Source organism: Paramisgurnus dabryanus, chromosome 13, assembly GCF_030506205.2.
Source record: "Paramisgurnus dabryanus chromosome 13, PD_genome_1.1, whole genome shotgun sequence".
NCBI classification, from domain to species: Eukaryota; Metazoa; Chordata; class Actinopteri; order Cypriniformes; family Cobitidae; genus Paramisgurnus; species Paramisgurnus dabryanus.
The window spans coordinates 23,064,529-23,078,156 of record NC_133349.1 but is presented as its reverse complement, the minus strand read 5'-3'; the positions used below and the strand labels follow the sequence as shown (position 1 = coordinate 23,078,156).

Here is a 13,628-nt window from a genome sequence, read left to right as displayed (position 1 = left end):
TTACGTGAATTTATAGTGAGTAAAATGCAATTTATTAGCAATATGTGAAAATATAAAAACGTATTTTGTAAAGTAACAGAGTCGTCTAAATTTATGGTGACCGTTTTGAATGTCACGCAAAGCTTAAAATAATTAAATTGATTTTACGTGTCTCTTTTATTTATTTTGACGTAGATGTTTCCCAAGTATATATTTTACTAAATGGATAAGTAGGATTTAACACATTAAACTATATTTTTAAATATTGTAGTACATTGGGGCTTCCAATGTTGCTTCATTTTGTGAATTTACCGAATTTACTGCCGTTACATATTTAATCATTTCACATTTACAGGCTACATAAAATATTTTAAAACATTTATTTTTCTTAATAATATCGTAACAGGTCCTTCACTTATAACTTAATCACATTTTGTTTTACAGAAGCTGGACATTGCAATAATTTCAAGTCTTTCACCGTGTCTGAATCCATGTTGACTTTATTGAGTGGCTTAAATTAGAGAGCCAATTTCTCAAATAAACGATGTGAAATAAACGCTCACCTTACACGTGCATGCTTACATAAATTAGAAAACGTGACTAAACACGGAATTCTGAATTTAAAATCTTACAAATCATTTCAAAGTGCGTCTATGACAGACCTCCAAAAAATCAAGTCCAACTCTTGGATAAATATGACGTTATTCTTCACAAAAAGCACTCCCGTACAGTTTTGGATATTTACTAGAGTCAATATATGCAACTAAAGATACTATTTAAAATTTGTGTCTGAACAAATACATTACCCAGTTTTTAACATCAGTATGGAATAACCTTCTATTCTAATCTATTTTATTTATAATATGTACATTCTTTTGCAGCAACAGGAAATAAGTACATTTCATACAAACTTAGGATTTGTAGTCTGTAGTTTTGACAAAGACCAATGTGTGCGATATACAGACAATTTTTTTCGAACATTAAAGAAATGAATTTGTAAATGACAAAACGAAATGTGTTCAACACTACGGCAATTCATCTTTACCAAGTTAGATTTACTAGAGTTCATGAATAAAGTGCCACAGTTTGGTTTTGAGAAAAAAAAATGTTAGCAATGTCAGGCCACTTCACTGATGGGAACATTTTTTTTGTTTCAGAACAACAGTAAGTAAAATAAGACTATTCGACAATACCCATCAGTACCGCACATATCAGATTATGTCCTTTATAATGCTCCAAAACAGACTTACTTCATTGTAAATTACATTTTAATCTTAGATTTAACAATCTTACAACATCCGAGTGAAATGGCCACTTGGTTATTCTCAAGAAGTACCAGATAACATTTTATAATGACTTCCATTAATATCCTTAACAAACATTATAAAAGCTTTACAGATAGGCCTACATTTAAATAGTCAGAAAAGTCATGACATGTTGTTTCATATTCAAAACTAAATGTGCATAAAATACCAATTTGTTTAACATTTCATAATGTTTGTTAATGACTTAATTTTGAGTTATTATAAAGTGTTACCGAACGAATAACCTTTTTGCGCACCGACAAACATAGTCCATTCAAGTCTTTCTCATTGGAAATCTCGTGTAGGTGGATTATGAACGGTATTAATCGAGGGAGTTTGCACGGCCGTTCATGCCCGCTGTTGGGACAGACTCTGGGGGTTGCAACAGGTCAGGTGAGTGGCACGAGGGGCTACCGGGCACACTGTGCTCGCTGTCGGTATCGCTCCCTCGTTTCCCTCCACTCGCCCCGGACCCCGACCCCGAGGACCCTCCAGCACTATGCGTTTTGACATGTTTACTGAGGTGATCGCTCCGCATGAACCTCTTATTGCACACGGGACAAGCGAAGCGCTTTTCGCCTGTGTGCGTGCGTAAATGTCGCTGAAGCTCGTCGGAGCGCGTGAACCTTTTCCCACAGAACAACCAATTACACACAAACGGCCTTTCTCCAGTGTGCCATCTTAAATGAGCCTTGAGATGTGACGTTTTACCGTACACTTTTCCACAACCGGGAATGTGACAGCTGTGAAGACCCTTTCTGCGGAGGCTCGCGCCAGCTGGACCGAGCCTTTCCGCCTCTTGACAGTTCGGACAGTCACACGTCGCTCTACCTGAATAGCGCCGCGCAGAAGAACGCGGAGACCCCGCCAACGAGGCCGTCGGACCTCCCGTTAGCATCGAACCACCCGCTCCACCCAGAGGAGAGGGACTGGAGTCCGGGTATGAGGAGAGCACTGGTTTGAATCCGTCCATGAGATGCTGACCGGTGGTCAGTAGGTGAGGAGACGCACTGGTACTAAAGGCAGAGTGACTTAAACTCGAGTAGTCTGAGTTGTATCCCCCCAGAGGAGAGTGTAAAGAAGTCTGAAGCCCACCGGAGTGAAGGGACGTCTGGAGCGCGGCACCATTCGGGTTTTGCACGTCTATCCAACCGGCTCCCACGTCCCACCACGCGGACGCGCCCGTTGTGCCCACGTCTCCAGTGGCTATGCCAGGGTGCGAGGACTTGAACCACGACTCGTATGGATGCGCCACGCTCATTCTCGGGTAAATACTTTGCAAACTGTCCACGGACGTGTGCACCTTGGAAATAAACATGGGTTGGTGGCTGGGCTCTTGGGAATTGTTGGAAACGGACGCCTGGAAAACCGAGTAGTCGTTTCCGAAGTGGGAGTTGGATGAAGTACCAGAAGTTAAGGAAAACGCACTGGATCCCGTGGAAGTGTTCGTGCCAAACGAGTCGCTTAAACCTGCACCATTCCGCGTGAAGGAGGATAAACTGGATCCTAAACTACAGCTGCTGGCTGTCGCTCGTTTCCACGGGTGGAATCCTTTTCCAAACGAAGACGAGTTATCCGAAATAGAGGAAGGAGAAGGACTCGGGCTCCCGATTTTGTTACACGTCGCAGCCAACATGGCTAAAGGAGTCGATCCCAATCTCGGCTCCTCCTGGGCAAAAGAAGTTAAAGGTAAGGCAGTGTCTTTTTTGGAATCAAGAGCTCCCAAATACATAGTACAAGACGATTTAAGATGATTCTTTTTAAGATTTCACAACTTTAAACAAAATTAAACATACCTGAAGGATGGTAAAGAAATCTTTACGGAAATACAACCAAAGCAAAATCAAAACGCAGCATATATATATATATATATATATATATATATATGTGCAGTTATACATACAATGTCGAAGCTGAGAAATGAAAACTCCTGTCCGTTTCTCTCGCTTAAAACATAATAAAGTGACTCTCTCCCTGGCTGACCCAAGAAATTTTAATCCCCACGGCAGGACAATAAAGGAAACTAATTAAACCAGCACGAAACTCCTTAGACTCACCCCTAGAAGTGAAGTTGCCATCACAAAAGTGCCCTCCTCAGAGGATCTTTTTATATTTATGAATCAGAGCACTGTTTTTTTAGAGGTGTGCAATACAATGATGTGGTCCGCCCATTCCAGCACAATTGTAGCTCCTCTCACAGCTTTGAAGTGCCGCTGTGACACGGGCGACCAATCAGGAAGAGCCGTACCTTCACGCGGCCACATTCTAGCGTGAGGTCATCGATAGAGCACTTCAGACAAGATCTCCACCCCTTCCAACAACCCCCTCATAATAAAACTCAAGTTAAATGAGAAGGACTGGAAGTTTTGAGGAAAAGTTTTCTATTCTTTTGTAACGAGGTTAATGAGGTTACAAGACCTTCTGATCCGCTACTTTTTGCATTTATTATTAATTTTATTAATTATTATTATTACTGCTACTGTGATAATAATAATAATGATACACTAGTACGTAACTATGTACAAAATTTGTCAATAGTTTTTCGCTATTAATTTAACTATTTTGGCATGCGTGTATTAAAAAAAAAAAAATAACAGGTTGCATTTAAACTTTAATTTCAACTAACCTTTGAAATAAATAATTGCTTAAAATTACATTAAAATTAAAATGACAAATTACGCAGCATTTTTGTCAAATTAACATATATTTATATAACCTAAAAAATTAAACAATTTCAACTTGATTTATAACTTTTGTGCATTTTTTTAAGCCAAAACTTAAAATAGGTTGAACTGACTTGCAAAACCAAGTTGTTTTAACTTCATGCTGCATTATTTTTAACATTTATTGCTCTAAAATGTACGCATTGGCTTAAAGTTAAAGAGGCAACTCTAATATTATAAGAAGCCATCCCTCTGTTATTCCGTGTAGCGTCTACACACAGGGTTGCTTTTTTATTACCCTTACGCCAATGAATTCTTGCACTTCACTCTTGTTAACTCATGTTAATTAGTGCAAAAATCATTTTATATAATGCACGTACACGTCTTTACAAGGTGGAATATGGCTTTTTCTGTTCTGTTAACTCTCAACTGAAATTCATGGCTATTGATATCAAGACGATGAATGCAGAAATGCTCTCAGGATAATGATGTAGCCCTGGCTACTCTATTTACATGCGACGTGGACTGGAGGCATAAATTTCATTTGAATTTCAAATTTAATAAAGCAGGAGGTTTTTAATCATGAGAAGTTTTATTTGTTTGATATTAACATTCTTATTGACCGGCTCCGTTGACCAACTTGGTCATTATAGGACAGCAAAAAGTTAATTAAAACGACCGAAGATTATTCATCAAATCATCTGCCTCCGCCGTGTCGCTTCCTTTATTGCTGGAAGTGATAGATGGGTGATCAGATTCATTTCTCTGTTTCTTCGATTTGCACATCACTTCTGTTGTTTCTCTTTGCAGTGCTTAACCCCTCTAATTCAAATAACAAGAACCACTTCAACTTAAAACTAAATATATTAAAAACGCAGAATAAATAATTACGACAAATCTGCATAACCAACTATTTTCAGCTTATTTAAAAAATATATTTAAGGTTTGTAATGTTAATTACCGATTAAACAAGAAAAAAACACGTATAACAGTATGATTTATGCACGTTTGCTTCAAATAACTGAAAAGAGAAAATAAAGACTAGCCTGACACTTTCAAATAATTGTATTACTTCGTTTACACTAATAGAAGTTAATATATACAAAAGATAATTTTGTAATTTCCAAGATTTTAAACGACAGCATGCCACGCAACAAAACATGCGTAAAATAAAAAAATAACACAAATGGCTTCAACATAAGCATGTGTAAGTAACCGAAAAATAAGTGTTAACGCGAAACTTTACAGCAGGTTCCAGAACAGAACGTGCAATCGCAATGCATGCCAAAATACAAATGTCACATAAACTGCAAGCATTGTTTGTTTGCAACAGATGCATGATGCACATACCGTGTGTCTGTCCTCGCTTTATTGATTGACCCCGCGCACATCTCTCCTCGTGCAGCAGAAGGCAGTGGCGCTCGCGCGCACTGAACGCGCAGACCCTGGAAGATAAATGTTACTTTGGGAATTGAGTTTAATTACGAATAACGGAGGAGCCGCTCGGCCACCGGTGGTGTAATCAAAACATGTGTTCATGTCCTGTGACAAGACAGCGCGCGAGAGATGCTCGAGACTCCTGGCGCAGAGAGGATGATCTGCAGCAACAGGGTGTGAGTGAGCGCGAGCGAGCAATGCGGGATGTGATTATTTAAAAATGGCACTGTAAACAATTTATTGATTTAAAAAAATAATAGTTTGAAGGTTTAAAAGCCCATTAAAAAGCCAGAGGGACTTTTAATTCGTATCAGAGGCTTACATTAAACCTTACATTTTATATAGCTACTCAATCACTAAAAAAAGACAAGCTTCGTGCACATGCAAATATCCCGTTACTCTCATTCCCAAGATGCAATACAGGCCACTGAGGTTCCCTTTTGGCCTGTATTCTCTGTGACCCATTGAACAGATGTCCCCATCTCTGCCTTTCTTCTCCCATGCTTGGGCTACATTATCGTCATGAAATCAAGCTAAAGAAACCTGTCCCTAATCATCGCGTTATTCTGGCCCAGTGCTCACGAACAAAATGGGTTTAATATTGCGTGCTCTCCAATAATTTTGCGCAAAGAAAAAAGGGGAAGTCAGCGGCTGTGTCCCGGAGATGGTGGGAGCACTTTTCTCTCTAATCTTATGATTATCCAGGAAAACTGATAATCCAGCCGTTTACCTATCCGAGTCCTGTTAAACATCAGAAGACTAATTGCCGCAATTGGAAACCAGTAATAAAGATTTAGGACTGCGTTAAATGTAGGCTATAAACAAATGTATGGACGAACGAACGAATAAATAATTTAATAGGATCTCAAAGTGTTATAATTTTCTCTTGGATATCAACATATTTATTATATTAACATTACTTTCTTTACAGTCTAAATATGCATTAATTGTTTATTTTATTACAAATTATTTAATATTAATTAGTAATTATTAATTTACACTCTTAAAATAAAGGTTCCTAAAATGTCTCGAGCTGTAATGGCTCTATACGGAACCTTTCTGTTTGCATAAAAGTTCCTTATAGTGAAAACAATATAAAAATGTGAGAAAAAAATTGTACATTTATAAAACTTTTCTTTGGGCATAAATTAAAAAAAATATTTTGTCATGGGATCGTTGCTAACAAACTTTATTTTTAAGAGCAGTCAGCTGCACTGTACACAGAAATGCTTGTTACTCTCAGTCATCCATTAAAAACACGTTTGATCCTGGTACATCACACATTATTTCAAGCCAATATGCTACAGTTGTTACCACATCTCAGCCTAAGTGTAGAGCCATTGTAAATTTCATATAAATGTGAGGCCATGGCCGGACTCTTTTTTTTACAGCAGGAGGTGGGACAGAGAGACCAGATGTCCCTGTGTGTGTGAGGTTGCCAAGTGAGGCTAGAGCAGTGGAGCCCGAGACACAAGAGCCCAAATGGTGTGACAAAGCAGGAGCAGGAAGCCTGGCTCTGCCTGGGTGAACCTCAGAGAGCGCCAGTCCACATCCCGGCCCCAACCCTCGGCCCGTGTCCCACTGTCCCATTGAACTACCAGAGCAGGGCCATGGACCATGTGCTGACCTTTTGCTAGATCACACAACCGTAGACATGATCACAGAAGTGTAAAAGCACACATATGTGGGCATAAACACACATATATGTGACCCTACATTTATTTATGAGACTGGGAGAATCAAAGTTTAATTTCATCTTTAAGTATTAAACAAACATCAAGGTTATATTTCAAAGAATGTTCTTTAAATTATGATTTTATTAAAAAAAAGACTTCTGGGTTTTCACAGGAAGGGTCAGAAAACTCACACACACTTGCCAAAATGCATTTGCTGTATTTTAATGTAAGACCTGTAGAATTTTAAAACTGAATCAATTGCAAAAGTGTCATTATGAGCTTTTGTGTTTCAATAAATACACCATTTTGCCGAAAATCTAGCCTCCTTTTGAGTAATAACAAATTTTACAACAATCACATAAGGTGACATTTGTCATGTGACAGCATACAGCGCTTCCTCTGTCAAATAACTCATTCATCTTGATTTAATCAGTGTTGTGTGTGGACACTGGATGTGGGTGGGGGCTTCCAGCGGCTAATCACCAAAACTAAACACCTGGAAACGTGGCATCATGGGCTATGTGGTCATTATCATTATCATAAGGCCTCTAATTAACCAACAAATCACATGCTAATGTAACACGGCATTAAAGAACCAATGTACTTAACTGAATGACAGATGGAAATTTTTGTTAGGTTTAAAATATGACAACAGGTCAGATCTCGCTGTGATCCGAGGGACTTGTGTGATCAAAAACTTTAATTGTAAGGGTAAAGGGCATGAAGAAGATTGAGAAATACAATAATCCTTTTGATTGCAATGTGATTTGGACTGGAGGTTTCCTCGACTGACTGCAGTTTCAGTAGCAGGAAACATAATTGAGAAATACAGATCTCTTAAAATTATAACTGTATAATAACTGTGTTACCACTACTAGACATTCCCAGGATTCAAGTTGGATGCATTTATAAAGCAGCTTTACATGAAAGACGAAGTAAAGAAACCACAGAGAATGAAAAGATGATAAAATATACAAGAAATAGAATAATAGAATATTAAATTAATAGAATAATAGAATATTAAAAAAAAATTAAGAGCAAGAGTTTTACATTACATAAGGAATTTGTAATACCATGGAAAAAAGCACAGAAACTTTAGCAACAGAATTAAGTGCTCCCCAGCACCACCCACCTACAAAATTAAAATGATGATGTCTTTAAGATTCCAGCCAGAGGATTACAAGAAAAGCTATATTAACAGAATTTACAAGCTAAACTAATCTCAGCAGTCAACAGGGTGACAGCGGCAAGGACCCAAAAGAGAAAAACCGAATTAGACAGATGTATTAAATTGTATATTTAACATGTACACTTTAAACTGTTATGTATATGTTTGTAATGTATATAACACCACCGAATACAGTATCTAACATGTGTGTTTCCTTAGCCACGCATGAAAATGCAGTCATCAAGTATGATCCATTATGGGGCGCGATGCTTTTGCCCGCAAAGGTTTGTCGAGGGATGTTTGCTGGCCAGTGAGGTCATCAAAAGTGGGTAAGCAGTCTTTGTAAGTCTCCCAGCACAGGTGTGGCAGCAGCCCTCGCTGAAGGAGTGCAGTGAAGCACGAACAATCATCTAAATGTCTGTGAGATGAAATGGCTAGTTAACAATCTTTTGACTGCCCCAACCTCCGAGCTTTTGTCGGGTATCGATCGACCAGCTGCCACTGGGTTATTGTCAGCCTGGATGGGAGCCCCTTTGGCTGGGAGGGATGGGTAGCAGTGTGTGTGTGTGTGTATGGGGGGCGTTGTTTCATTCTGAAAGGCTTTCTCATCCTTTAGTTTCTAGTTAAATGAGGTAACGTTCCTTATTTTAAAGATGAAAGCATTTGGACGGGAAGGAAAAAGGAGCAAATGATATTCATTATAATATGAATAATGTAGCTTGTGGTTTGCAAACAGTTCATTGAGTTGCTAATATGTAAGTGTGCATGTTATATTAGTAAAATATTTAATGTATTTTGTAAACCAGATTATAAAGAAATCAAACACAATTCACTCAATACATTCAAACCCGGACTGATATCTGTTAAGTATTTAAACTGAATGCAATTAATTACATATCCAATCGAATGAAATTACATACCAACAAACCATTCCTGACTTTTCTCACTCTTCCCAACGTTACTTCAGCGGGTTATTGCAGTTTGTCAGTGTGAGGCACAGACCAGGAGCCGGTTACACTAAGTAAAGTGCTGATAGTCAGCTCTGACTCCTACAGTTTCAGTAATTATCCACAACTGCCCATTCTGTCCATCTACAGCCATAATGGAGACCAGAGCGTGTGCCTGTCACCTCTACAGAAAGGGAGGGAAGGGACAGGGCGGAGAGAAGAGTATTTGCCTACCTCATTATGTCATTGCGATGACACAATAGCAAGTTCCTTTTTCTTTTGTCACTGTGACAAAACATTTAAGTTAGCAAACACATTTTGAGAGGCCCTGCATCATTATCCTTGCTTACCTTTGTAGAGCATTACATCAACTTAATGACTTGTAAATTACTTAATGACTTTATGCATTTGGTAGACGCTTTCATCCCAGGCGATATACAGTGCATTTAATTTATACAGTATATTATCATTTTCTTATCAGTATTTTATCTATGTGTGTGTGTGTGCGCTCTGGTGATCGAACCCATGACCTTTTCGATGCTACTAACACAAAGAAAGATAACTGTTAGCAAGCAGGAAACAGAAGCACCATTGACTTCCATAGTAGGAAAGAATACTATGGAGGTCAATGGTGCTCAAAAATGCTTTGGTTACAAAAATTGCTCAAACTATCCGTTTAGTCTAGTTATATGGAATCCCTGAACAAATTTCAATTTTAAGTATACATTATATTTTGAAAGATGTCATACTACATGCCCTCCAAACGATGGTTTACTTTATATAACCCTGGTTTTGGGGGGGGGGGGGTTGAGGTGTATTGATTATTTTTTTATTCAGACATTCCTTTGTCCTTCCATTCCCTGACACTTGTTTTTAATCAGTCAGCTGATGTCTCTTGGCTTATAATTTGTGCTCAGTTGACATGAAGAGAATTTAGATGTCACAGAGTGAAAGTCGCTTTAACTGTGCTGAGGTCAGCAGGCACCTGCAGAGACTGAGATATGGGGCGGCATGTCTTCGCGACACATATGCCTGTACTGTCATTACTGACAGCGTTACAAAATAAAATGTGACACAAAACACCACAACGAAACGAATGACACAAATATAAGAAATATAATTACTTATCGAAAATGTAATCAAATGCGATAGATCATGCATGAAACTCTCAAAAGTCAGTTTGTGGTTATTTTTTTAAAAAGTTTAAATAAAGTTTTTTGCCAACAGTAGTAAATTTTCGAATTTATTTGACTGTTTATGGTATTTTAAGTGTGGCATTTTATATTACTTTTCATTAAAATGTACAATAAAATTACTTAAATTACTAAAAAAAGAGAGGTATGATCTCCTTAATGTATATGTTTTTGAGCATCACAGCCCATGTATTTTGTCATCATGTTTCTGTCCATTGATTCATCACTTCTTTTGAATCTTACATTGTTTGCCAATAATAATAAACTGTAAAAAAGTCTTTGCTGTTGTACATTTTTGTTGTTTTACCAACTCAGATTTACAAGTCACTTTGACTGACTATTTATCTTGACAAGAGATGAGTTGCTACAACTTTAAAAATTAAGTTGACTTATTTCAAACTATATTTGAAGAGTTTCGTTGTAAAACAAGATAACTCAATTTTTTTTATTGTTCAGAAATCTCATTTTTTGGTTGTGCATTCCAATTAATATTAATACAACTGCAGCTGGTTTGTTTTGATTTAAACCTTCATAACTTAAAAATACAACTAAGTAGCACCATAAAACAAAATAATAACATGATAACATAATAATAAACATGTTTTGACAAAAATGTTAAAAACGGATTTATCTCGTTTTGCAACAAAACTCTTCATTTATAAATTATAACAACTCATCTCTGGTCCAGATAAATAATAGTGGTAACACTTTACAATAAGGTTCATTAGTTAACATTAGTTAATGTATTAACTAACATGAACAAACCGTGGACAATACATTTGTTACAGTATTTTTTAATCTTTGTTAAATGTTAGTTAATGGAAATAAAACTGTTCATTGTTTGTTCATGTTAGTTCACAGTGCATTAACTAATGTTAACAAGATTTTAATAAAGTATTCGTAATGGCTGAAATGAACATGAACAAAGATTAATAAATGCTGTATAAGTTCAATTCATTATTAGTTCATGTTAACTAATGTAGTTAACTAATGTTAACTAAAGAACTTTTTGTAAAGTGTTACCATTAAAGTAAGTTATAATGACTTGTAAATCGTTTAAACAAAACAAATTACGGCAGCAAGAACATTTTTATTATTAATTATGTAGTAGTATGAGAAACTATAATGACTACTAACTCTAACTAAAACTAACTAAACTCGCACTTATCAAATGATGTTGCTTGTTTGATTGTATGATCTTTGACATCACATGTAGTTACATACAAGCTAATGAGCATGTAATCAGATTATCCTTAGTGTCGTATTGAATTTCCATTAGCTCCAATTTGCACATCGCTCGACACGTCTGGGCACCTTGCATGCAGCGTGGATTGTGCGTCTCATGTAAAAATCACGTCGGGGATGGTTGGGGGGAAATGAGAGAATTGAGGAAAAGAGGGTTGAGGGAGGGGCTTGATAAAGGAAGTCGGGACATTCTTCTCGCCATGCAATTTAATCACTGTATACCCAGGCAAGTATTGACAGTTGTCCTGTGGAAGCTATTAAAGTTGCTGTCCAAGGTTAAATGAAATTGCAGTTTATCAGGGAAGCATTGAGAAAATAAGGGAATCTGCTGGAGCGGTCTGATTAATGTGGAGCATGATCAACACAAGGGGGTTCATTAAACCATACATCACCAGGGTAATTTAACATGTCATCACGCCTGCTGTCTCCCCCTTGCAACACGTGTATATGGGTGTGTGTGGGGGGGGGTGAGATTGTGTATGTTTTTTGACATGGTACATCAAAGGTTCGTTATCGGTTTGGGTGCCGTGGATTTTATATCATGGGGGGTGAGATTGTGTATATTTTTTGACAGGGTACATCAAAGGTTCAGTATCGGTTCGGGAGCCGTGGATTTTATATCTTTTCTTTTTTGAGATTGTGTATATTTTTTAACATGGTACATCAAAGGTTCAGTATCGGTTCAGGAGCCGTGGATTTTATATCTTTTTTTTTGAGATTGTGTATGTTTTTTGACATGGTACATCAAAGATTCACTATCGGTTCGGGTTCAGTATCGGTTCGCGAGCCGTGTATTTAATATCTTTTTTTTATTTTTAGATTGTGTATATTTTTTGACATGGTACATCAAAGGTTCAGTATCAGTTCGGGTGCCGTGAATTTAATAGCGTGTTTTTTTTTGAGATGGTGTATATTTTTTGACATGGTACATCAAAGGTCCAGTATCGGTTCGGGTGCCGTGAATTTTATATCGTTTTTTTTTTGAGATTGTGTATATTTTTGACATGGTACATCAAAGGTCCAGTATCGGTTCGGGTGCTGTGAATTTTTTATCGTTTTTTTTTTTAGATTGTGTATGTTTTTTGACAGGGTACATCAAAGGTTCAGTATCAGTTCGGGTGCCGTGAATTTTATATCATTTTTTTATTTTTAGATTGTGTATATTTTTTGACATGGTACATCAAAGGTTCAGTATCAGTTCGGGTGCCGTGAATTTAATAGCGTGTTTTTTTTTGAGATGGTGTATATTTTTTGACATGGTACATCAAAGGTCCAGTATCGGTTCGGGTGCCGTGAATTTTATATCGTTTTTTTTTTTGAGATTGTGTATATTTTTGACATGGTACATCAAAGGTCCAGTATCGGTTCGGGTGCTGTGAATTTTTTATCGTTTTTTTTTTTTAGATTGTGTATGTTTTTTGACAGGGTACATCAAAGGTTCAGTATCAGTTCGGGTGCCGTGAATTTTATATCGTTTTTTTTTTGAGATTGTGTATATTTTTGACATGGTACATCAAAGGTCCAGTATCGGTTCGGGTGCTGTGAATTTTTTATCGTTTTTTTTTTTTAGATTGTGTATATTTTTTGACATGGTACATCAAAGGTCCAGTATCTGTTCGGGTGCCGAGAATTTTTTATCGTTTTTTTTTTAGATTGTGTATGTTTTTTGACAGGGTACATCAAAGGTTCAGTATCAGTTCGGGTGCCGTGAATTTTATATCGTTTTTTTTTTTGAGATTGTGTATATTTTTGACATGGTACATCAAAGGTCCAGTATCGGTTCGGGTGCTGTGAATTTTTTATCGTTTTTTTTTTTTAGATTGTGTATATTTTTTGACATGGTACATCAAAGGTCCAGTATCGGTTCGGGTGCCGTGAATTTTATATCGTTTTTTTTTTTGAGATTGTGTATATTTTTGACATGGTACATCAAAGGTCCAGTATCGGTTCGGGTGCTGTGAATTTTTTATCGTTTTTTTTTTTTAGATTGTGTATGTTTTTTGACAGGGTACATCA

General features: G+C 37.1%; 1 protein-coding gene across 6 annotated transcripts in view; it reads right to left on the bottom strand.

The window, feature by feature from the left end:
* Positions 1 to 429: 429 nt before the first annotated feature.
* sp8b (sp8 transcription factor b) overlaps positions 430 to 13,628 on the bottom strand; it is a 74,933-nt gene continuing 61,734 nt past the window's right edge. For 2 of the 6 annotated variants that reach the window (XM_065261313.2, XM_065261314.2), the window contains exon 3: positions 431 to 2,952. In XM_065261313.2, the coding sequence (XP_065117385.1) occupies positions 1,606 to 2,919 (1,314 nt within the window). In that variant the 5' untranslated portion in view covers positions 2,920 to 2,952 and the 3' untranslated portion in view covers positions 431 to 1,605. Of the gene's footprint in view, positions 2,953 to 3,079; positions 3,568 to 5,296; positions 5,751 to 13,628 lie in introns of those variants that run through there. The other 4 variants (XM_065261312.2, XM_065261316.2, XM_065246012.2 and 1 more) reach the window with 4 other exon arrangements.